At 36.5% G+C, this 26,986-nt stretch overlaps 1 protein-coding gene across 3 annotated transcripts in view; it reads right to left on the bottom strand.

The window, feature by feature from the left end:
• The window catches only part of LOC125233001 (homeobox protein homothorax), a 430,647-nt gene that overhangs the window by 108,369 nt on the left and 295,292 nt on the right, over positions 1 to 26,986 (bottom strand). For 2 of the 3 annotated variants that reach the window (XM_048138864.1, XM_048138867.1), the window contains exon 10: positions 17,273 to 17,421. In XM_048138864.1, coding sequence (XP_047994821.1) covers positions 17,273 to 17,421 — 149 coding nt within the window. Of the gene's footprint in view, positions 1 to 17,130; positions 17,190 to 17,272; positions 17,422 to 26,986 lie in introns of all 3 variants that reach the window. The other variant, XM_048138865.1, reaches the window with a different exon arrangement.

The following is a 26,986-nucleotide window of genomic DNA, read 5'->3' as shown; positions in this document are numbered from 1 at the left end:
TAAGTTTTGAAGGAGGAAAGAGTCGAGAGCGAAACCTCGATTTTAAAGATTTTTTTGAAATATCTTTTGACTGAGTGGTTCTTAATGGACAATTTTTTTTCGATAAATCTAGTTAATAACAGTTGTACATTTAACTAAAATTCCCAAGTTGAAAGGGGGGCTCCTTTCCATTTTAGCATTTTCGCTACCGTATCCTCTTAATCTATTAGATTATCTAAATTAATGGTATTGAAGGAAGATCAGCACTAACTAAAGACTATTAGTACTGAGACTACTGAGTCGATTTTGCGAAGTATGAAAAAAATGCTACCAAAGTGTAGAAATTACCCAACTATCCCGTACCCAACTATACAGAATGAAGAAGAAATGTACCAGTGAAAATCTCGACAATTGTGTATTTTTCTCAGGAAAAAAATCATTTTCCAATTCGAATTCTTACTTTGCCCATAATAATACGACTCATAAACCACAGCTATTAGCAAAATACATACCAGGAACTTCACAGATGTAGAGATAAATATGCACGCTTTGTACCATTACTTAGAATAACTGTTTTCTCTGTCCATTAGTCATAGACAACGGGATCCGCTAAAGTAGTCGCGATAATTGCGAGTAGAGATGGGTAGGGGTGAGTAAATACTGAGTATTTACCCGTAATTTACTCAAAGCACCGAGTAAATACTCGTATTTACTCATTTGGGTGAGTATAAACTGTTACCTAAAAATAATTTAAAAAATGAGATTTAAGTACTTAGTCGTGTTTATTTTAACTGTGTGGACATGTTTAAATGAGATTTATATTATTAGAAGATTATGGGAGTCTTAGTTTGTCGAAAAAAAGGTAATCTTTGTGAGAAAAAAATAGTGATAATGTTTAGTTAGCAGTTTTGTTTTAAGAAAGCAGGTATTTACAGTAAAAGTATGAGACTTCAATGAAATTGATGTTCTAGATAACGGCATGACGTTCGGAAGTGATTGTTAATGTGGCACTTACGACCTTTTATTAAGGGTTTTCTAAAGAAAACTCAAAAATGGCTCAGCTGGTGACGTTTAAAGTACTAGTTTTGTGTTTTGTATTATATGGCCAATAATTTGACGGTTTCTGGATATTTTTCCAACAACGAATTCGAAAGTTATAAAGGTATAAACATAATTTCGGCCTTAATTATCGTTTTATTCCAAAACTGTTCATATTATTAAAAAACTTTTTTAGAAACATTCAATTAATTTTTAAAGACCTATCAGATGATGTATAACACACTGGTAATTTCTGAATTTTATTTTTGTGAAAAATAGTTACATGTATGGAGAGCACGTCTTTAAAATAAAATTAATATAAATTTGATTACTTAACTTAGTAGTCGATAACAAAATACACCAATATTTCTAATTTGTATTTCCATTTCAGCACGCGAAATAGTTTATACCCATCAATTTGAGTAAAAACGAGTAAATACGGGTATTTTGAGTAAATACTGAGTATTTACTCGATATTTACTCTTGAGTATTTACTCACTACCCATCTCTAATTGCGAGTTGCTATAATAACTATTATCGCTATTTAATGTTCGTAGTGTACATTAAAATGAATTCCTCCTTTTCAAATGCACAGTTATTAACATACATTAGGTATGTGTACTACGTACGTACCTGTATATTTTATACATGCTTGTAATATTATGATTTCGTTATTCTTTCAATCCCTTAATTAATAAGAGTGGCACTGATATTTTAGGTGTTTCATGTGCTCTGCCTACCCCTTTTAGGAATATAGATGGTAGTTTAATGATCTGTCTATGAGTTTCTTAGTATATTCTTATTAAATTGATGCAAACAAGTTTCAAGGTTTTTTTCCTCTTTAGGCAAATTTAATGTTTAAGGTCAGGTGGGGTAAGATGTACTCTATTACTCGTACACTAAGCAAGATTAACACTTGTAAGGGATCCTCAATTCCTCATACTATTGCTTATGCCCTAAGTAAAATAAACTATGTTAGTCTTATTTAAACAACACCAACGTAATCAAAACAGCCGTTTATCCCGCAAATGTCCGCAATTTACACTCGCAAGGGAATCAAAATATACAGGGTCCCGTGAACTCAGAATCTTGAAATTTGGTACGAAGCAACTTTTTATAACACAAATAAAGGAAAAAATATGAAAACCGTAAAATTATAAACGGTATAATATTTAATTTTAACTTCAATTTTTTTTATTTATGTTTAGTCCAATACGAGCTTTGTCTCAAATCTCTCACACATATACTGAAATTTAATATAGAGATACATCACACTCTTTATTCCCCGGAGCATTAAACCATATCTCACAACGCAGGTGTATCCACATAAATAGAGCCCTTTTTAATATACCCTAGATTCGCAATAACACCAGCCGGCCTAGCCAAAGTGACTATTGACGCTACGCGGCGATCGAAACATGTCTGACTCTGTCGCTCCCGCGGATTTCATATATACCACAGGTTAAGCAAACGTATCTACTTAGCGTGTCAAACGAACTCAGTCAAAACGACTGGGTAGTCCGGCCGTCTTTACTCACAGATTGCAGCGTTCAGGCGTCAGTTTTTCTACGTGGAATTGAACAAAAATATAAAAAAAATCCTCGTTACGTGATATTTAATTGAAACAACACAATAATTACTAAAACACTGAAAGGGACTGAGACATATTCCCTATCACAGGCAAGTAATAATATCAGTACAAAATGTGACACGCTCGGCCTCTATACAAATATATGAACTTATTCACGGTTTTCATCGATTGTCCACAAGTTTTGAATTGAAGCTCCAAAACTTGCTCTACAGATAGAGTTATAAAACAAACGGTCATCCGTTCTTCAATTTTTTATCTCTTTTCGTAAAAAGCCATATTTTGAAAAAAAAAAAAACAATGAATACTTATTTTTTATGTTTTTTTAAACATGGTAAATAAAAACACTTTTTTGAAATTAGATTTTAGTGAAGGGTCTTACATACGTACATGGAATCGACATGTTTGGATTTAGCTTTGACTTTCCTAAAAATTCAAGAGAGATTTTAATTTTAAACTAACTAAAACAAAAGTTATGACCAAACAACCGGTTATTGGGCCCAAAATTGTTCAACTTTAATGCCAAATAGGTATCACAGAAACAATGAGTTGTGAAGTAATTATGAAATACTATTTATTAAATCAATAAATTAAAATCGAAGGACATTGGTTCAGCTTAGCCCCTTAATATAGTTCTGTGGTCGCGCCACTACATAAGAGCGATAGGGGGCTAGTTACGAAGAGCGATTGTGACGTTGGCTAGGCGCCCAGGGCGTCAGGGTAGAGCGCAATAACTGTGACATCGGAATACATTAATCAAAGAGGTGTTACTGGCGTTAGGAGCTTTTTGCGGGACTCGGGATATTGCGAGCGAACTTATGGTGTCCTGGTTTAATAACTCACGAGTGGATTATGGTGTTCTTGAAGACACGCTATGTTTTGTTAGTAAATAAAATGCGTATAAAACAAAGTGTTTATTCTAAATGTACATTTGACCATATATATTATATATGTTAAGATACCCTGAAACAGTTTTATTTAACTTCCGCCATGTTGCGGTGTTTTGGAATTTTAGGTATCTAATTATTTTACTGATAAGAAGATTGCCAGTAGCCACTTAAAATCAAAAAATTAAACTTTTGTGAACAAAGAAATATTCATAATAATTGTGGGTATTACGCCAGATTTAATGACAGAAAAAAGCCAAAAAGACCCAAGAATAAAAATTAAAAATACAAAGTTATAGTGCTTGTATCAATAAATGAAAAAAGAATTGTGGAGTACTTATCTCAAATCCCAATAACCGATGATTTAATAATATTAATGATTGGTATTAAAACCGGCACTCTTTTATTGTGACATGTTTCACACAGAACGCACGATATAGATTTTAGCATTCTTTGCCGATTAAATGAATGAAACGTTGATAAAATATAAAGTCTAAAGTTTTGACAGCAGCCTAATCGACTCCTTTCAAAGAGATAAACTCCGTCCATTTAAATATTTTATGGCTTACCTGGCAAAATGTCAATAAAATACCCCTACATGCAATTTCGTCCATTTCCCATATTTAAACCCCCGATCGCAACCTGAGACGGACCGTTGTCCACTCAGATACGTTATCTTAACGACCATCCCTGGGGGACAACCTTCCCCCGTCTCCCCTGATCTCCCGGCTGATATGATGCCCTGGTCAACTCTAACTGCGGCTTTATTATAGTTGTTGTTATTATCTTATTGTTTTGGTATTTATAATGACCACGTAGCTAAACGTTTAAGTTTTGTCATTAAAAGATATGGTATGTTTCTAAGATAGTCATTATAAATATTTAAATAAAGGTATTTTATGTAATTTATGATGTATTGTATAATAAATATATTCAACAAACGGATGTACTCACGATATAACATCGTGAATGTGCGGCATGTTTCGGGTCATGTGGAGAACCTCATGCTTGTGGCTGATACACTCCTCTCCATCACACACCAGTACATCCGTTTATTTAAATATTTGAATGTCTCACGAAAGTTTAAAGTCTATTATATTTTTTTTTCAGGGGCACATATACAATTTTAAAGTTACTCGCCCTTTATTGGCTTACCCAAAAAACATTTAATTGCAATTCACGTATTAGTACCTAAGTGTTAGCGACTGGCTGGTGTGCGACCTCCTTAAACGTTTAAAATCATGTCACTTTTATGCTTTTTTGAAATATGTCACGGAACTATCTATCTGTTTGTTTACCAACTTAAATTAATTATAAAATAAATATTTTCAATACGTGTTTTCATCATCCACATTAGTTATACAGTCCACAACCCCGCTAGCTATCAGTAACTAAGTATACAGTTTCCAAAAGAATATAGAATGTAAAAGAAAGTTTGAGACAACAAACAATATATTGACTACATGGCCTACCATATAGTCAATATATTGTTTGTTGTCTCAAACTTTTAGTTGCTGCTAATATACTTAGCTAACAATTAAAAGATAGGGTTTGACAAACTATACAAATAGCTGGGTATAGACAAAGTTTTTATTAAGATATAAGAAAAGACGGGAACGCGATAGTCCGTAACTTTGATATGTTCAATGTTTATTAGTTTCGCACGTGAGTGCAAAGTTTTGAGGCTATACTAAAATATCCTATTTTGTACTACACGTAAGGTAGCAAAAATTACTCTGTCTGTTAATGTCAGAGAAAAATATACAAAATAATATTTATAACCCTGGCTCGATTTTTTCGCAATATTAAAAAAACGGAAAAAACCTTCATATCAAGAGTGAACAGGCATCTTCTGGGCGAGCTCACTCCATCGTAGGCCACGTCTTTGCCTGTGGCTAGTCTGTGGCCAATAGTAAGCCCATTTATTATTAAAAAAAAGTGTTTATTTTTAAATAAAACAAATAGCAATTGAGGCACATTCAATTAAAAATCAAATTAAATATACGACCTTCTTACACAGATTGCCTAAGCTCTACGGTAGTAGAAGGCTTGTGCTGGGATTCGAACCCAGGACCATAGGTTTTGCAGGTTAAATTACTAAACAAAAAGACAACAATAAATTTAATAAAAATTCTACGACTGAATATCTATATTAAAGGAACAAATATCTGTCAAATATCACACATAAATGTCCTTACTGCACTGAGAGAAAATACAACCAGTTTTCATGTTCGTTCAACAAGTTTTTTGGTTAAATTAGCGCCTACGTGCTCTTTGGTTCAAACAACAAGCTACTTGTCATTTGAATCGGCAATATATTTGAATCAACAAGTCGATTTTATAAAAACAACCTGACACATATTGTTTTAAACATACGTTTGGCTGATTCAAACAGATAAACCGCAACAAGTCGAACTTGTTAAATTCACAATGCAAATTTCTCTCAGTGTGGGATTCCAACCCAGGTCCATAGGCTTTGCAGGCAAAATCATTAAACGAGACATGTGGTCTCACAAGAATAAAAAAATATGCGTTTAATATAAACAAATCCGGGATATTAATACATTGTCATCGGATATAGGAGTGTGCCAAAGGGGTTAGTCCAGGGTTCGAGTCCCGATCGGGTTTCGTGTTTGCTTTGTGCGCTAGCCGGGATGATAGGAATTATGCACAATAATAAACACGGTGAGAGAAAGGACCGTTCACACTTTGTTAAGTGAGTTTGAGGTCATAATGAACAACCTTTATTATGGGACCAATGCTGAAATCGCAAAAAAATTGGCTGTTTCATTCATTTCGACTGTCATGATGCCGCTCATTTCTATAGAACAGGCATTGATCCAATAGTAATAGTTATTTGTTATACAACGGCAAAGTTGTATTTTAAGTAACGCCGAGTGTGGAATTGAAAAACGAGCAAGTGAAAGGATTCTATAGTTGAACCACGAGCGAAGCGAGTGGTTCGAGAATAGAATCCTGAACTTGCGAGTTTTTTAACACACGAGAAGTAAAATACATTTGCACCCGAGTGTAACACAAAACTTTTCCCCTCACTATCGCGAGGAAACTACAACGAAAAAATGCGTTTATCACTGCTTCCAGTAGTTCCACAGGTGGTAATTAAATCATCTTTATTACTAGATTCACCTACTTTTATCAATATTAAAGCAGTTTATTTATTTAGTCGTATGGCAAAGAACAGAAACATTCATAGGTTAAAATTAAGTCCAATCAGCCATTTATTGGCCTCGTCGCTAAGGGTGATCAGGTCTTCTGTAGGTCCATTGGCATAGCGTAGCGCGTCACGGGGCAATCCTCTATTATGTGCTGGATTGTTTGTGCAGCCTCGCCACAATTGTTGCAAACCGGGGACTCCAAAGACTGACTGACTTTATTCAAGGTCAAATTACTAGTGGATAAAGTGCGTTTTTACCCGCTGGTATTAAAGGACAAAACACGTGTTTCCGAGCTAGTGAGGGGAAAAAGTTGTTAATTATGATCTCAAAAGCCACTATGCAAAGTTTGAACGGTCTTTTTTATTTCACCTTGAATATTGCAATGGTAGGTAAAGAATTCTTGTGTTAAGTTGAATCTGTAGAAATGACTTCATTGATATGTTTCATTTATTTTATTAAGAGCCTCCATTCTTCCTCATTTTCCCCATTGCCAACTGACCTTCCAACCCAAAGGGTAACTAGGCCTTATTGGAATTAGTTCAATTCAAACGTGAAATATTATATTTATTAAAAAGTAAATTCATTCATAATTGGATACTACCTATATATATATACGAGTATTACGAGTACTAGCCATTTTATGTTTCAAAGATATCTTTCTAACACCGGACCAGAGCATCATAAACTTCAGGCATTAGATTTCAAATCACGCAAGAAACCCAATAGTGTCCCATTCGGATGCACCAAGACTTCCGTCCCTTTCACACCTACCAGTCTTCCTATAGACCTCTCTCTCGCACACTCCATTTCCTGCTAAGTCGAATTTCCTGTCGGACCGACATAAACGTCGTGACGTAAAAAGTGGGTAGTTTCGGTATCCAGCGGAAGTAAGGAAATGATGTGTCCTTCAGGGGATGACTACAGATGATTATTCGATTGAAAATGGTTGAAAACGGCTGCCTTTTAAATATATCTACGTTCTATATATCTTCTATTACCTAGTCTGTTTGTATATACAGGCTGATTTAAAAAGGACCGATCAAACTTTACATAAGTACTTAGTGACTTTTGCGGCCTTAATGCACAACTTTTATTATGGAATCAATGCTGAAATCGCGAAAAAAAATTAACTGTTTCATAGAAATAAGCGGTATACTCGAAATGTAAGGAACAGTTAAATTTTTTTTTGCGATTTCAGCATTAGACCCATAATAAAAGTTGTTCATTATGACCTCTCAAAAGTTACTATGCAAAGTTTGAACGGTTCTTTTATCGTATAGTGTGTAACTTGTGCGGATACCGGTAACGCTCTATGTACGTTACAGTATGGGATCATACTATGGGGTTTTTCAGGAAGGGTATACAGGTTTTTAAACAATGGATAACGCACAACTTCAATATCTTATGACTGTTTACCGCAGAGCTTATTATTACCTAAATAATGTTTGCCAAAATAAAACGAGATTTTGACGAAAATCAATAAACAAGTCCGAAATATTTTAAAAGAAACTCATTTTTTTGGCTCCCTACCGAATAGGTAGGTATAACTGAAAGTTAATAGTATGTTATATTTGCATTTTTTTTTTGGGATAGGAGGCAAACGAGCAGACAGGTCGCCTGATGGAAAGCGATCACCGCCGCCCATGGACACCCGAAACACCAGAGGTGTTGGAGGTGCGTTGCCAGCCTTTAGATTGTATGTATATCTTTCTGTTTAGTCTGTCGCTAAATATTCTAAAAAATATCATATAACTTGCGTTATCAATTTTAAATAGCCCGACCGAAAGGCGCTGTTATTCTGATGTATGGGGTGATAGATCAATTTAGTATGAAAAATATAGTTCTAATGAAATTCCGCAACATGGCGCGTAGTCATATCGTCACTACTTTTAAAAAATCTCGTATCTCACGCTGCTCCTCGAAGTTAAAACGCAGTAAGTCTATATGCATTCCATACATACTTACTACAATTTTCTTTTAATTGACAGACGAAGATACAAATTTTTTTTAAAGTAGTGACGATATATTTCTGGCCCTGTAGCCGAATGGCATTTCTACGACGCGAAACGAAACGCCACGAAAGGTAGTCTGGCTCTGTCGCGCCAATACGCAAGAGCGATAGAGGTAGATATCTACGAGTGTTTCGTGAGCGTTTTGTGAGCGTTTGTTCATTCGGTTACGCACGCAGGTATATAAAAGATAATCGCTATTTCAAATCGCAAAATATAAACGCAAATAATATTTTCCTCATTGTAGGTACATTTTGTACATTTTCCATACAAGACGTATAGCCATGAAGCATCATTACCGGCAGGTGGTCCACCGACTCTAATTACCCGGTAATACCTTGTCCAACCGGTTAGTTAGTTATTGAATTAACCGGCGATCAATAATCGGTTAGCGATACGGTGTTACCGGCCGTACGTGGGTGGATTACGTGTTTTGACTGATTTGTAAATATTTATGGAAGGATATTTAAAATCGCCTTGAGATCTAAGACAGGCGTGAGACTTTCAAACGAGCGAGCCAATTCATTTACAATGTCTTTTATTTTTGCCAAAAATTTCACTTTTGATTTTGACACAGACATATCACATCTTATAAATAATACGAAAAGAAAATAGAAAGAATGTATACGGCCCTACACATACCAAGACTCTTCTCTTTTATCTATAAGAAAGGTTCTTAGGTTCGAATTCCGGATCGTACCAATGGGTTTATTATTAAGTCACATAATTTTATAGGGACGCAAATAAGGGAAGTAAATCATTAATAATCAACATACATTAAGTATAAGTACATGAGACATACTGCGAAATCATTGCCCAGTGCTTGAGTACCTAGGTGTGTTTATTTTTTTTTTTTCAAATTCCTGCACAATTAAAACCCGTCATAAAATTCACATATTCATTTAACGATCAAGTCATGCCATGCTACGCTCCTAATATTAGCATGTACTAGGAAATCAGAGAATGGCAGAGATATAGCGAATGCTGGATTCCTAGGCGTGCGGTGTTGAGTTACGTCGGTATCGGGTTCGCTTTGAGGCACCGCGGGAGCGTCGCTTATACTTTCATATTTTATTTATAAACTGTCTTCTATGTTATGTTATCCTGGTGGTTTATGGTTATTGTTTTGTTTGATTTGTTGGGGATTGCAGAATTGTAGAGATATTTTAAGTGTCATTTTTCATTAAAGTCCACCATTTCCACCTTTATCAACCACTGTTAAAAAATGCTAATTAACTATTTAGGTACAACTATATTATAGGATATCTTACACAGATGGATTGAATCCCATGGTAAGCCCAAGAATTGTATTGTGGGTACTACTCCGACAACGATATATCTAATATACATAGAATACACCCATTACTTAGGAACAAATTAATACCTATCTGTGCTTAACACACTAAATAAATGCCCTTACCGGGATTAGAACCCAGGACGGCTAAAATGATTAAAAAGCAAGTCGTACGTTGCTTTTTCAACGGTTCATTGCAATCGTCACCAGATCGTATGGCCAAAACTTTGCAAAAAACCAGAAAATAAGTGTTCAAATCGATCAAAAGCGCTGAATTATGTCTAAACCTATCTGTTTTAACTCAATTTATCACCCCAACTTACTCCAGCTCTCAAATACGAACTCATAAATTCCTTACGCACCAAAATACAATTTCTACGTTAAAAATCTCAAGGAAAGTTTCGTAAGAAGGGCGAGTCGTAAGTTTTACTCGGGCAAATTGCCGCAAATCCTGGCAATGAGAATTTATTAATATTGGAACACTGTGTTGACGGAGGGACAGAATTAAACCGTAAGATGTTATTTGGCGCCAAAATATAAAGCAAATGAATATACGGCTGCGAGGCTGAGGAAGGGCAAATTGAGTTGTAAGTTAGGTTCAGTGTAGGCCGGTTTAGGTTGAGTTGGTGCATTAAGGCATGTCTACACGAGGAGATTTTGATATCATTGTCTTCTTCCTCGGTTCCTCATTACTGAGGGTCGCGACCTCATGGTCGTTATTTGATGCACCAAAGCTCTTCATTGAGCATAGTCTTCTGTAGTCCTAATAATGTGATCTGTGATGTGAATCCCTGGCAGGCCTTCTTAACACTACCCAGTGTCCACCCAGCCAGCAGTGTCAAATATAAATACCTACGTGTTTAAAGTGTGCAAAACTTACGTTTGACGTTAACAAAAGCATTGTTACTCAGATAAGTACTTTTTGAAATCAGGTTGGAAAGATACTTTGTAGTCGGTGTGGATGCAGCTTTATTCGTTTTTGGTAGCACACCGTGACATGGATGTTACAAAATGTTTCGCTCAAGGATTTTTGCCCAGTGCCAAAAGAGTGACCTAAACATAAACATATAGGTATATTATGTAAGTATTTATTACTCTTACGCATATAAAATTTAAATTCATGCAAAATTACTTGTAGGTAGGTATTTATGCTTGAGCGCACGGGTGATTTGTTTAAACATTTTGCAAAAAGTGATGTAATATTATTTGCTGTGCATTTTTTAGTCTTAAATTCGACGTATGAGTTAATTAAAGAACCTCAACACAAAAGTATGCACTCAGGTTTCATTTGCAAGACACGTTTCAATTGACAGCCATAAAGTGAATTTAAATTTTACACCCCCCTAAAAAAGGTAAAAAAAAAACCACCATTATTCCCACCATACCAACCCGTGATAAACACAAAGCATAAAACAATATTCCCGGGCTCACGCGACTTATAATTATTTTTAGCCCCAAATCTCCGGGATTTGCCCTAAGTCGTCCCGATATTATTTCTGGATCTTAGCAGGTGAGTATTAAAGGCGGGATGAGCGAAGATTAACGGGATCACGGGAATGTATGATGGATGTCACGGATTCAGACTTTTCTTGGCGGGATCGGGAAGATCCTGGACGGTGTCAAATAAAGTGATGATTTTTATGCAATTATCCATATTACTATTGCTATGACAGTGTTTAGAAATTCTAGAACAATAAGGGTTGATTTAGATGGTCCGAGAAGAAACGGTCGACTGAATTGGATGAAATATCAATAGTCCGCAATATGTCTAGTTTTGTATGGGAGTTCGCGCGCTGTCTAAATGAGCCTTTAACTTAGGTACGCCAAAAGGGAAGTGTGTTGATTTGATGCGTGTCAAAGGGAAGCCAATACGTATTTCACGAAAGAAACTGACTGAAAAAATATGAGTCTTTTGAGCCTCACAGCGGCCGCGCAGTCGCTTGAATGTATCAAAACATACTGAAAAATACGAAAAAGTCGCATTCGGAGGTCAAAATACAACAGGTGATATTTTGAAACAATTGTTACTGAAGCAAATAATCTATGGAATTTAATATTTTTGAATTCAGCACACCCAATGAGTCGCAAGACAACGTGCAGCAACGAAACACTTTATTGCAAAATTCACTTTCAAAATGGCGGAAATATCACAAACCAACTACTGTATGCTACAGATAGAAGTCTGAATGACATTGAAATTCAAAACGGTTATCGCTACACGGACATCTGACTTTAAAATTCAAATCTTTTACACGCAGATTGTTACCGACGTTATCAATATCTGGACCTGATTCTGTTGGATTAATTTGATATCATTTTCATTTTGTTTTGATATCGTATCTCATTCTAGAACTCATTTCATCACCATTAATAATTTTTCCCATATATATATTATTTTTGTTTCGATGGGCGTTTCGTTTCAATGCCCGCCATCTTGGCTAGACCCTCTAATCAGATAAGCACTAATCAGCGTGACCTGCTAGAGTACATCTAAGTGTATAAAAGTTGCTAATTTTGCACAGACTTTGACTAAACGAAGTCAGGAAAGATCATTAAATTAAAAAAAAAAATGTACCCGTCGTATCAAAACAAAATGAAAACCATATCATATTGATTATAAACAATATAAACAGAATTGGCAACATCAATGCGTTGAATATAAATTCGATGCATGAGACTTTCCTTCTACGTCCGCGTTCGATTCAGAATTAATTCAAACGATTGGATCATGCAACGGTCAAACCGTGTAATCGCAAATCAAACGTTCCATATTCGAAATTTGTGTGGCCAGTGTTCCAGGATTAATGCAATCGAGAAATTTTATATAGGAGTCGATTTTTCAATCGTTTGATATCGAAATTTCATTATTATTAGGATTTTTTTATAGTTACTCTGCCTGCTTATGGATTTCATTAGACTCTTAAGTTTTGCTGCCTCTGTAAGTTACAATTATCACTTTTTATTACTAGATCTGCGGGATGACCTGGACTCCTTTCTCAACAACTGTACAGATGCTGCACTTAATCGGGAGGATTGGAAATCTAGGGGGGGAGGCCTTTGCCCAGCAGTGGGACACTCTATAGGCTATAAAAAAAATGACTAGATCTGGATGCAGATGGCAATGGACCGACAGGCTTGGAGGAATGGGGAGGAGACCGAAGACGGCCGCTTTAAAACTATATTTTAATGCAGGAAAAAGTGCAATTTCCTGTCTTATTTTAATCTAAAAAAAGAAAAATGTTTAAATTTGAAGAACGGATGAGAAGTGGTTACCATAGTCAATGCCGATAAGCAACACCAGAGCTATTTCTGTCTTACAAACTCTTGAGAACCCTGAACACCTTCTTGAACCCCATATGTTATGGCAAAATATAATCGAATAGTCAAATCAAATGATAAAATCGACTGCCTATGCAACATTTATTCGAATAAGTCTGCATTCATTTGTTTGACCGCGGCGCAGGTGGCTGTCGTGTCCCGATCAAATGAATATTACACGCGCGTCATGATGACAGGTCCGCGTGTAGGTCAGATGCTCTTTTTGACAACGAATTGTCTATGCTTTTTTCATTTTTCCGAAACTTTTTTGGCTGACTTAAAATGTAGCTTAAAGCGTTGAATTCACTATGTAACATATAGAAGACATAATGTTTTTGTTTGTTTGACCAGCGCAGGTGGCTGTCATGTCCCGATCAAATGAATATTACACGCGTCAAGTTAACAGCTACTTGCGATATAGGTCACATAATCTTTTTGACAACGAACTGTCTATATTTTGCCACACTTCATCGATTAATTTTGCAAAATGTTGTTTTAAACTAACTGTACTACACAGATTTACTGACTAGCCACTAAATACCTAATTCAAAGAAGCAGAGATATATATTAGTGAATTTTAGTGATACACTGATAAGTACTTAAATAATTTAAAAAAAAAAACACTTAAACTGTCGAAAAGGGATCAAACATTTTGCGAAACCCCATAACATAGAAAAATATGAATTCGATTCGAAAAATACGATTCTAAAGTGTGTTAGAGATGTTAAGAGAAAACATTGACACGTCGCTGTTGTAATAAAAGCACTTAGCGCTAAGCGAAGCAATTATAAGTAATTTGTCCGTAATGGCCGAGGCCGACGCTACAACGAAACGCTAAAAGCTTCCTAATTCGATTTTTCGCACAATTTTTGACTGGAACTCTAGATTTTTGAGTTTGATTCGAAATTTGGTATTTGGCCTCAAAATTTTCAGTCCGGTCCAAGTTTTACTTGTTTGCAAACATGGAATATCACATGCAAACTTACGAAGTGCTAACACCACTGATGTGAATCGTAGGTTGTAGACGCCAACAAGTTATTTTATTAAGTCCGACCTATGTCTGCCACCGATTGTATTAGGAATTTGATTGAAGTTACACTAGGAAAGGTAGGTTTAATTTTACAATTTTTATAAACTGAAATAACATACCATACACTAAAGAAAAAGCGACCAAGCCCACTGGTGGCGAAGCCGGGAATCGAACCCGGGTCTCCAGCTATCGCAGCTGACGTGCTAAACCACACAATTTTTGTTAAGAAATTCGTAAATTTTATTGTAGCATTGTCGCGTTAGAGGAAGCATATGTCTCAATCCGGCTCCAATAGGTAATTTGGATAAGTAAATAAGAGTAAATTGAGCCTTAATTGATTATCTACCTAATGGTAAACACATGTACCATCAGCTGCTAAAGTGCATGGCGAATTTATCAATGTATTCATTCATAATTTGTCCATGCACTTTTGTAGCTGATAGTACGTGTTGTTGTTTTATTTCTACCATGCTGCACCGAAATTGCCGCAAAAATTATGATGTCTGATGATCAAGAAACGGACATTAGTTTAAAAGCTACCAGCAGCGCTGCAGTGTTGCGTAGTAATTTCTAGAATAGCTTCAGGGGGGACGCCATTTCATTACCGGCCGGATCCGTCGCATAAATCACGCCGAAGGAGTTCAGGTGACGTCCTGTGAGCCCGGTATTTGTGTTTCATTCCCGAATCCCACTTTCTTTATAGCTATGAATTCCGCGTATTTTCAGCGCAAGTTATATAAGTTTTAATTACGAGCTTGGCTGCTTTAAGTACTGCCAACGTAATTAATTTTCAATATTATTTTGCATACATTTAAAAGATGTCTACCTTTTTTTCCATTCATGATTGTAAACTAACAGGAATGGTTTTTTGAATGGGGTCTTATTAAGTATAGTCATTTTGTGTTCAACTTCATACATATCATACAAAACAAGGATGGTGGATGGACAGACGTGAGAGATGATATGAAACGAATGCAAGTGAATGATGAGATGACATCCGATAGAGATGTAATACAGCCAACCAATTGGACAGAACCCTAATAGGCCACTGTAGAACTATGTCATGGTAACTTTATAAATCAGATTGTAAAAATCTCTTGCTGCTTGTCATTTTGACATGGTTGTAGAGTGGCCTAGGGTTCAATTGGTTGACTGTACATATGCTGCGCCGATCCCAAGTAATTGGGATAAGGGCGAGCGAATGATGATGACAGATACAAAACAACAAGACGGCAAATATTCTCTTCAATACCTACTCTTGAAATGAAACTTTAAGGAGTCTAACAAGAGCCAATAAGCATCTAAATTGGAAACACTGATTCTTCGAAAATCTTTGCGCAGCTTGACCAACCGCTTATGATAAGTAAACCTATAATTCATTAGACTTTCATACTTTCAGACCATAAGACCGAGACGATTTCCCCGTGTCCCATAGACCGTAATTGTTCCAATGTCTGCAAGCACTTTGAATCCTTTGTCTACGCAATGAAAAATTTATTGCCCCCACGGGGAAATTTAATTGAAAAGCGCGCTGTACGCGCCGCTGCCTCCGATTGTTCGTCGCCATGCGTAAAGCCGAGTTGTAAATGTTTTCCAAGCATTCATGGACCAATTTAATGGTAACGAGTTTACGGTGAACGCGAAAAATGGATTCATGGAATTATTTATTAGGAAATCGTCACGCGTTGCGGTTTGGGGGCAAATTAGAGGCTTTACAATGTTTTATAAGGTACAGCGGGACATATCTCGACTGGGAGGCAATTGTAACTGATCCATTTTTTCCATTATTACACTATGATGTTGAGTTCTACATGTATCCACTGAACATGAACACGCCTACCATATATGTATAATCGGTGGACACTCTATTTCATAATGCAAACAATGTAAAACATGGAACCAATGAACCAGTTACATTTGTCCCCAATCGAGATTTGTCCCGCTGTACCGTATTTAATATCTACCTAAAAGCAAAAGTTGTGTAGCTTCCTGTACATATACGTTTATATATCTGCACTACTTACTCACCTTGCAACATCCACCAATACTCGCTTCAGTCGAAAAAGCAATGAGCAGACAGAGAAATATACAATAGCGACTACGGATGGATAAGCACAACGTCCGACAACCACAAGCTGGAGCTGGTGACTGTAGTGTGTTAGAGAGAGAGATAGAGAGTGACTGTAGTTGGCTGGACGATAATTGGCTCTTAACTGTCGCCTGTAGCTGTTACTATTATAGGTAGGTAGGTTGTTTCATAATCAGTCCTGCTTGGTGTTGGTGGCGACCTTGGGAAAGATGCCGCGCTTCTTTTGTTTTCTCTCGCCGTACTATTTTATGACGTCATTATTATCATAAAGAAGAATAAGAAAGAAAATAAGTTAGGAATTTCACCACCCCCTTTCTTCCCGTGGGTGTTGTAGAAGGCGACTATGGGATATGGGTTCAATTGTGGCATAGGCGAAAGGCTGGCAACCTGCAATGTCACAGTTTCGTTATATTTCAACCCCTTATTTGCCAAGAGTGGCACTGAAGCTTTAGTAGTTTCATGTGTTCTGCCTACCCCTTTATGGGATACAGGCGTGATTGTATGTATGATTGTATGTATGATTGTATGTATGTATGTATTATTATCATTTCTGCCTGCTAGAGTGTTCTAGAACTTACCGTTAAGTGCTGAAAGAGCCACGCTCGCAGGATGTTGGTGGCGACCTTGGGGAAGATGCCTCGTTTCTTTTGTTTTCTCTTGCCATGGCACTCTTTTATGACGTCACTTTTACCATCTCTGCCAGCTAGTGTTCTAGAACTTACCGTTAAGTGCTGAAAGAGCCACGCCCGCAGGATGTTGGTGGCGACCTTGGGGAAGATGCCTCGTTTCTTTTGTTTTCTCTTGGCATGGCACTTTTATGACGTCACTTTTATCATCTTCGCCTGCTAGTGTTCTGGAACTTACCGTTAAGTGCTGAAAGAGCCACGCCCGCAGGATGTTGGTGGCGACCTTGGGGAAGATGCCTCGTTTCTTTTGGTTTTTCTTGCCGTTGGACTCGTCGTCCTCCTCGCCCGTGCCCTCGCCGGAGCCGATACTCGCGTTACTGGCGTCCCCTGGTGACAAGAATACTACATCATTGTTATGTTATGTACATACTTTATACAAATAATGGGACAGAGTCAGACCAAACTTTATTGCACTTGCAATGTCAAAGAGTGGCAACGTCGTCATAAAAGTCGATGTCATGTCATTATGTAAGTACATATGACGTTTATGATGAGCCTGACTCACTTTTAAAAAGTTAGTTTAGCCAAACTTTAACAGAAAGAGAGAGAGAAAATAGAGAGAGAGATAGAGATATCTTCTAAAGGACCTAAATCAAAAACAAAAGATGCAGAAAAATTACGAAATTTTAGTTAGGTACCTCCTAATAATGTCTCTCGTAGAAAAATCTCTTTAGAGTCCTAGAAATCAGAAGACCCTTTCTAAAGTCATCCACCATTTTATAAAGTTTGTGAGCGCAGAAAAACGATTTTCACTACTAAAATAAACGATAGACATAATGTTAAACCACGTACTGATGTACCAGGCTCACAGAGATCCACAAGCGTCATCTTATCAGAGTTGCGTCTGGCATATTAATTAGACTCGTATTTATTTAATCACCTGCCAGATGGTATCTTCGGCAGTAATTAATTTGTACCGTCTTGGGTATCAGATTTTGCTCTTATTGTGATTGCGAGATTATGGTTTTGATGGGTTATTTACTTATTGATGGTAATTATGGGAAATATGTATTAAATTAAATATGTTTCTTAACTTGTTGATTGTTCTTTGTTTTAATAGTTATTTAAACACATATCATAAAGCGTCTTTGATACATTAAAACCCGTAAAACTTGGTTTTCTTACGAAATTCTCTTAGGACTCATTAAAAATGTCGTTCTTTACAAGGGGAATCATCTATCAGCTCGTTTCACACAACTACAATAGTATTATTATGACTTTCATTATGTAACAGTCACATAATCTACTACATATAATATTAACGATAATATTTTAACGCTTCGGGTGGTTATAGATATTGTGCTCCTGTGCGATAAAACGGATACAATAAAGTGATTAGAAAAGAATAACTTTTCTGGTCCATCGTTTATTTCCTTATCGCATACAGTTGGGATCTTTTTCTATCATCTAATACTTCTTTCACTTCTCTTTAATTTTCAATAAGGCCTTTTATGTAGGTACCAGGAACATGGCACTCTAACATAATTGGCAACTCCTCGTACCAGGGGCACAGAAGTGTGTGGCACGGTAAACAAATTAGCGCGCACTGAGCCGCATCAAATATTCATCGGCAGAACAAATCGAATCAGCTCTCCATCTTACTGTACGCCGTGTACTTTTGAATAATAGAACTGGGCTTCCGGCTGGATTGTAAACGTTTTATTCTAAAATATTGACTTTTACAGTGAATATGGCGCTAATATATCACTACTTAGATAATGAGGTCATTACGCAACTATTTCAAAAAAAATAATTAGCCATATTTACTGTAAAACGTTCTACGATACATGTGCGAAGTAATTCGCAATTCTCTACGTTCGAGTTTTAATTTATCGCCACTCGTTTCAATTTTTGACTATTTCATAATGATACATATTTACAAGTGTGATTTTAAGAACTCAGGTAAGTGAGTTTCATAATACATACATACATACAATCACGCCTGTATCCCATGAAGGGGTAGGCAGAACACATGAAACTACTCAAGTTTCAGTGCCACTCTTGGCAAAAAGGGGTTGAAAGAAATCGAAACTGTGCCATTCATAATACACCGTGTGTTTTAATTCCTTCAAATCTACCACTACTTAAAACATTACTAATTCGATCGATTCCTTTAAAGGGGTTATTATAGAGGTAGGTTATTTGCAATGTTTTTAGCTCAGTCAACTGTGGGTCAAAAATCGGTAGGTTTTGAGTTATGCGATTTTTTTTTCCAGTGAATAAAGGATTATTTTTCACATTAAAATAATTTAAAAAAGTTATGCATACATACATACATACATACAATCACGCCTGTATCCCATAAAGGGGTAGGCAGAGCACATGAAACTACTAAAGCTTCAGCGCCACTCTTGGCAAAATAAGGGGTTGAAAGAAAACAAAACTGTGACATTGCAGTGACAGGTTGCCAGCCTCTCGCCTACGCCACAATTTAACCCATATCCCACAGTCGCCTTCTACGACACCCACGGGAAGAAAGGGGGTGGTGAAAAAGTTATGCATGCTTAAGAAATAAATGATACTTAATATGTGCAGTAACCGATAGTAACCGTATATAACGAATGGCATTGAAGCATCGTTGCTCTGCTGCGGAAATCAGGAGGCGTGTCAGAAATATCGCTGTGGTATTTTAATGTATCATAGAAAGGCTATGAGGTAGGTAAAATTTAGTATTGACTCGTCTGCAAGTAATATTAGTGCTTATACGATTAATGGCATAATGCCCTTACCCTATTAATAAAAAAATGTGGGTGCTATATTCTGTCAAACAAGTCAGTCAGTAAATAAGAACAAAGAAAACTATAGGTATCCTTTTCTCTAGCACCCTAAAGAAAAGGATGCATATAGTTTTCTTTGTTCTTATTTACTGACAGACTTGTTTGACAGAGTATAAAATCACAACGACCTGGCAAGCAACTGTCTTATGAATCTTATGATTACCTCACTGTTCTAAAGCCTGACGAGATATACACCGTGTTTTTTTTTGTTTTCCGTTAAATTCGACACGTCGCGTCGTTAGGTTCGTTATCAGGAACAACCCTGTATAGCACTATTAGGTACTTAATTCGCTAAAAAAATTTTTTAATCGTGTTCGTACATAATAAATGAATTAATTAGTGTGAGAGACCCTTAAGAATAATATTCAAGTTAGTGTCAAGTGATTGACGGCACATGTCGAAACACGTGTTCAGTAATTATTTTTATTTTTTAACCGTCGCCTCATATCTCAAGAAGGACGGTTATCAAGTCGTCTGTATGTTTTTTTTTTTTTTTTATGTTTGTTCCTCGATATCTCCGTCGTTACTGGACCGATTTTGAAAAATTTTTTTTTTATTGAATGTATATGCATACAGATTGGTCCCATTTTTCTCAGAACCCAGTTCTGATGATGGGATCCTGGAGAAATCGAGGGAACTCCTCAAATTTGAAAGGTATACATATGGTGATTTTTGTGTTTTTAAAGGAACAGCATGCATTTAGGTACGGAACAGTGACATTTGGTGCAGTGGAACTGCTGATGATGGCCAGAACGGAACTCTTCAAATCTGAACGGCACGCTTATTTATTTACTTATTTATTTTACTTTATTAGGTACACCAAACAGATTTCGTACAAAATCTTGATAACAATTAAAACTTATACTAAGTGGCTTAAAACTAGCACGAGATCCAAAACAAGTGTACTCAGCATGTTTTACAATTCAGCGGAAACAATACATATTTTAGCACTATCTAGTAAGTAAAACTACAATAGCAAACATCAGAGAACTATTAGGTAACAATTTAGCTAATACCAAATAAGGGAGTAATTAACTTAAGCTAAGGGTATACGCATTTAAACTATACGAGTGAGACAAACTTAAACATATTTAAACGGTAGAAGGAAAATTTAGCAGTCAGTGACAGAAGAAGATGAAGATGAGCATGAGGAGCATGAGGAGGAGGTGAAGAGGACGCCAGCCAAGCGCCTCTTAAATCTAGCAATGTTGGGGTCAAAAATGTCAAAATGAATATGATTAGAAGCTAACTCGTTATATTGGCGGCTTATAGTGACTTTGGTATTTTTATACGAACAGCATGCACTTTCGTCCAGAACAGTGACATTTGGTGCAGTGGAATATCTGATGGTGGTCAGAACCGAACTCCTCAAATCTGAACGGCACGCTTATAGTGACTTTGGTATTTTTATAAGAACAGCATGCACTTTCGTCCAGAACAGTGACATTTGGTGTAGTGGAACTGCTGATGATGGCCAGAACCAAACTCCTCAAATCTGAACGGCACGCTTATAGTGACTTTGCCATTTTTATAAGAACAGCATGCACTTTCGTCCAGAACAGTGACATTTGGTGCAGTGGAATTTCTGATGATGGTCAGAACCGAACTCCTCAAATCTGAACGGCACGCTTATAGTGACTTTGGTATTTTTATACGAACAGCATGCACTTTCGTCCAGAACAGTGACATTTGGTGCAGTGGAATTTCTGATGATGGTCAGAACCGAACTCCTCAAATCTGAACGGCACGCTTATAGTGACTTTGGTATTTTTATAAGAACAGCATGCACTTTTGTCCAGAACAGTGACATTTGGTGTAGTGGAACTGCTGATGATGGCCAGAACCAAACTCCTCAAATCTGAACGGCACGCTTATAGTGACTTTGCCATTTTTATAAGAACAGCATGCACTTTCGTCCAGAACAGTGACATTTGGTGCAGTGGAATTTCTGATGATGGTCAGAACCGAACTCCTCAAATCTGAACGGCACGCTTATAGTGACTTTGGTATTTTTATAAGAACAGCATGCACTTTCGTCCAGAACAGTGACATTTGGTGCAGTGGAACTGCTGATGATGGCCAGAACCAAACTCCTCAAACCTGAACGGCACACTCATAGTGACTTTGGTATTTTTGTAAGAAAAGCATGCATTTAAGTTCAGAACAGTGACATTTATTTAGTTATGTTTGTTAAGCATAAGTTTTGAAGTCAAAGTTTGTCAAGCTTCGATTTCTTATAATATAATCGGATTCATGAGGAATTGAGGAAACTCCTCAAACCTTAACGTTATGCGTATATTCATTTGTGTTGCCATCTAATAATTAAAGCATTAAAAGCAGTTTTAAAAAATACTTACACATTTCTACATAATCCAACATTCGCAAGTAGCTTTCACCAGAACCCGAAAGGCGACGGTTTTTTTTTTCTTAAAAATTATTTAATAACTCAATAACCGTAAGAATTAAGACGCTAGTTTCTTAGAGAAATTTATTGTATTTGACATAAAGAACCTTTCCTTAAAGTTAACGGAATTCAATAAAAACAGGGTGTATATGACTATTGTTAAGAGGGCGCTCTTATTCTGATGTATGCTGTGACAATAAATTCAGTAGGTAACTATAGCATTACGAAAATAGTTCTAATGAAATTCCGCAACATGGCGCGTGGTCATGTGTTACATTACATGTCAAGTCAGGCTTTAATCTAATGCCACACGATTATTAGGTACACGCCACACGATAAATAAAAAAGTTGATACCTAATTTTTGTCTGAAAAAGAAGAAAAAATAAAATATTGAAAATGGTGCTTTTCAACGCATAGACAGCAAAACTAGTGATGTGCCCTGTCGATAAAAATTAAAACACAATGTCGAAACGCATCGCGATATTCGGCCGGTTGCATTGTCATGATAATGGGGGCAAAGTAATAAAATTACTCTTAGGCCATTACGTCCCCCATAATGTGGATATAGGGTGTAACAGTTTGAGATTCGTAAACAACTGACTGTTTTTATTCTGTCTTCAATTGTTTTATTCGTGTACTCGGTCCATCACATTTTTTTTATGGGATGGTAAGCAATCACTGCCGCCCATGGACACCCGAAACACCAGAAGTGTTGGAGGCGCGGTACCGGCCTTTAAGATGCGTGTACGCTCTTTTCTTGAAGGTCGTATCGGTCCGGAAATACCGCAGGCAACAATTCATTAACAATAAACTGAAATAAATTTCATATTATACAAAGAAAAAATTACCAAGGGCTCCATGCTGGATCCAGCATTGGACACTTGGAGGCCTTGGTCATTTTTTCTTTGTATATGACATTTATTTCAGTTTATAGTTAAAATAATAGTAGTATGTCTACTAAAAAACACAAATTAAAATATTTCCTATGAAATAATTTAATTTGGTCTTAGAATTCATTAACAGTTTGAAAAAAGATCATACATTAAAAATGAGTCTTAATTATTTAAAATAATTATGTATATTGACTGTAAGATAAACTTGGTTATAGTTTAATTTAACAGTTAACTTTAACTGTTCACACAGTTAAAGTACACAGTAGTCTACAGGAAAGACTCAGATGACGATTAACATTTATAATGTTACATGCCAATCTAGTTACTGGGTTGCTGGTATGTATGTCAGTATGCTATTTTACGTAATAAAAATCGGGGATAAGTAGTCATAACCAACACTTAAAACGTTTTAAGAGGTTGTCTTCTCAAATCACAAATAAATCTGTACTACATAACTATAAAAAAGTTTGGCTTGCTTCATTTTGCCAGCACATTTGTAATATGTCGGCAAATTGAAGCAAGCAAATATTTTTCAATGCTTCACTCCTGAACATTTTCCAGAAAACCCAGACTTCACAATCGCAATAATCAGATATTAACCTTATCGTAAAACAAAACTAATAATATAAATATACCCCAAACGCGCCACCCTGTACAGCACCGTGCAAAATCAGAGTGCACTACCCTGATGCAGTATGTAATCCCCTAATTCATCTTACGCACACACACGCACTCCCCTCCATACATCTGCGTGTGAAAAGTCAAGGGCTGTTCTATCCATCGCTACCAACATATAGACCAGAACTAGAAGACCTCGCTCATCGTAGAAATGGTATAGACTTCAAGGGTATCGCTTCATTGGTCATGTTCTCTTGGTCGCCAAAATTAGAAGATCGCTTTTTTCATAGAAATGTTATATGAGTCGAGTGTCTTCTTTCTTTGGTTTCATTCCTCTTGTATGTTGGTAGTGGGAACAAGTATCAAGAATGTTTAAATTAACTTTGCCATAATGGAATTGCATCTACTGTTTGCGCTTTTCGGGTGCTGTTACTAAATAAATTTGGCGTCAACGCGAGAATGAGAATTGTGGAAGTTCGCGTTGAATGTGAAATGAGTAACGTTAATGTATGAAATTGTTCCATATTTTTTAGTTGTGTTTTCCTAATTTGTTATATTGTCTTACTTAGGGCCGGTTGCATCAAACTGTCTGTCACCGTTAAAGCGTTCGTTAAATTTTATTGTATGAGAAGTTCCATAGACGTCTGCTGCGTGACGATGATGTGTCTGTCAAATGTGGCTGATGCAACTGGCCCTTTATCGTTAAATTTATTTTCTGTAAATAGTATTTATGCGGATTAACATTATCTACTTCTTGTGCAATTCAAAGTACCTACTATAACTTTTTTAAATAGCTTTCAGTTGTATCCAACTGCTGGGCAAATCCTTAAGTTCATGTTTTCCGATTTAGTTCAGTGTATGTCCAGTTGCCAAGTTTGCAGTTGGCAAGGAAATATAACTATTTATTCATTACTCTTTGTTTTTTTATTTACTATATTGTCTATAATATTTTAAAGTTTAAACTAGCATTCATTTATTTATAGTAGATCCACCAATGACCTCTTTACAATAACTAAAGTCTATGTAGGTACTCGAAGAAATGCATCAAAATGACAACAATAATTTTATCAAGAACTGATAATCAACTCACTACAATTGGCTTGACATCTCACATTACACAGCGTCAGAAATATTAAAAAATAATCAAATGAGTGTAGAATTTCGCGCGGTATCAATTATGCGGCGGTTCCCATGGCCGCTCATTAGGGCTAATCCTGGTCCCCTCGGTTCCCTGGTCTCCTGGTCCCCTGGTGTAACCGGAGATGCGCGGGCGCTGGCACGTGCCAAAACGCACGCCTAAGCTAGGGAAAATTTGCGGAAGAATTTCGCTTGCTACTCTACTCACGTCAAAGAATGATATTAATGATTATGGTAATTATAAGATGTTATTTGAAAAGAAGTGGCCCGCCGAGTTTCTTGCCGGTCCATAATGGATACCCTCCAACTGAGGAGAGACTGAAATCTTTTCGAGGCAGCGTCGTTGGGATAGCCAGTGTAGCTTCATTTTACGTTAAATTATCTAGGTCTTTATCGAAGTATTTATTTCGTGGATTTTCTTAAAAAGTTATTGTTACTGTAGAGCTGGCCTTCATTTTTATTAAAGATAGAGTCATAATACGTGAGTATTTATAGGGATGGCAGATGCTATGAAAAGTTTAGTCACTATGTCCATATAAATTACCAATGCGTTTTCTATCAGCAGTGGCCGTCTTCAACTAGGCCGCGAGTTGTTTTTCACTGGCTTTAAAAACGAGTAGTAAATTATTTATTTATTTATTTACTAAAAACAAGAAGTACAACATAATGACTATGTTATGCTCCACAAAACTTGGTTAGTTTGACTGTGGAGTTCTTTTACCTTGTACAAACATTAATTTATTTGAGGAACAATTGTTTTAAATAGTTTTTTTTTAATTCTTAACATGTTCTTTTAGAGTTACGTGAATCGTGTTAGACTCGCAATTTTTACGTACAAACGCTCCTCAGCTTCCAAAACCGATTGTCCCTCAACTGGATTTATGCGACAATTACATTAGTGCAGCAAATGAGAGCTATCGAGTTACGGCAATCAGCTGGAAGTGCTAGGGATGGGATACGACGGAAAAATATCGATAATGGAGCGTCTATCAAGCTTTAAACATAGATTTATCGGGGACGTTTTTCAAGATTAATTACAATAGACTGACAATATCACTATTTTTTATTCTATAGATTAATAAAGAAGTGATGAAGTTTATAATTCTATTACTTTTAATCATATCTCAGTACAGATGAGAAAGTACTTACATTCAAATTTAAATCTCAAAAGCATCAAGAACGACTTTCGAACAGTTGTTGTGAAAATAAATTTAATGTTATCATTGTCAAATACTTTTACGATTGACTAATGTGTATTTTTACTGATAACTTGCTTAAATGTAACAAAACTTATGTTGCCTGTATTTGGAAATTGTGCCATAGTTTCAATCTTAGAATCCTCGTACTGTGTGTAGATTTGTAGAATGAACAAGTATAAATCCATCGACATCGATACCAACGTCTATCGACTTTTTTACTCCCTACCGACCACGGTGTCGTAATGCGCTAACCGATTTGATGGATTGGCTTCTTTGCAGTCCCTTCTATTTGCAAACACCCTCGCGGGGATCGGCGGGGAGCGGAGTGGAGGAGGGGGAGGGGCTAATTAAAATTGGCACCCAACGCGGGACCCTTAACACTACGTACAAACTTAAACATTCTGTCGCCATAGCTTTAATATCGCTAGCTTTAGAGTCCATTCTCTAGTGGTTACCCTATATTGGTGTTGGTAAGGATTTGGTTGCAAGTGAAAATATTGGCTGGTGACGTAATGACGTCATTTGCGTCGAACTGGATGTAAAGGAGGGGGAGTAATCTAGGGTTTTTTGGGCACTATGCGGAGTGATTAATGCACGCATTTCCATAACTTAAGCGTATATATGGTCGTTTAAATTTATCCCTTTTGGGCCTCTTTTCACTTTGACGAAAACTTTTTAATTTTGTGATTAATAAATTGTGTAGGTACTCGTAAATAAGTAGTGTTTTTAGTAAATTGCATTATTGAATGGGCATCAATGTCAACATTTGATTTTATTACAAAAATAGTAGCCATGTTAAATCAAATTATACTTTTTAATACCTACATGCAATGCATTTGCGCTCTTTACTTACAGATATACTA

The sequence above is a fragment of the Leguminivora glycinivorella genome, chromosome 13 (genome assembly GCF_023078275.1).
Source record: "Leguminivora glycinivorella isolate SPB_JAAS2020 chromosome 13, LegGlyc_1.1, whole genome shotgun sequence".
Taxonomy (NCBI): Eukaryota; Metazoa; Arthropoda; class Insecta; order Lepidoptera; family Tortricidae; genus Leguminivora; species Leguminivora glycinivorella.
This window is presented reverse-complemented; position numbering and strand designations above follow the sequence as displayed.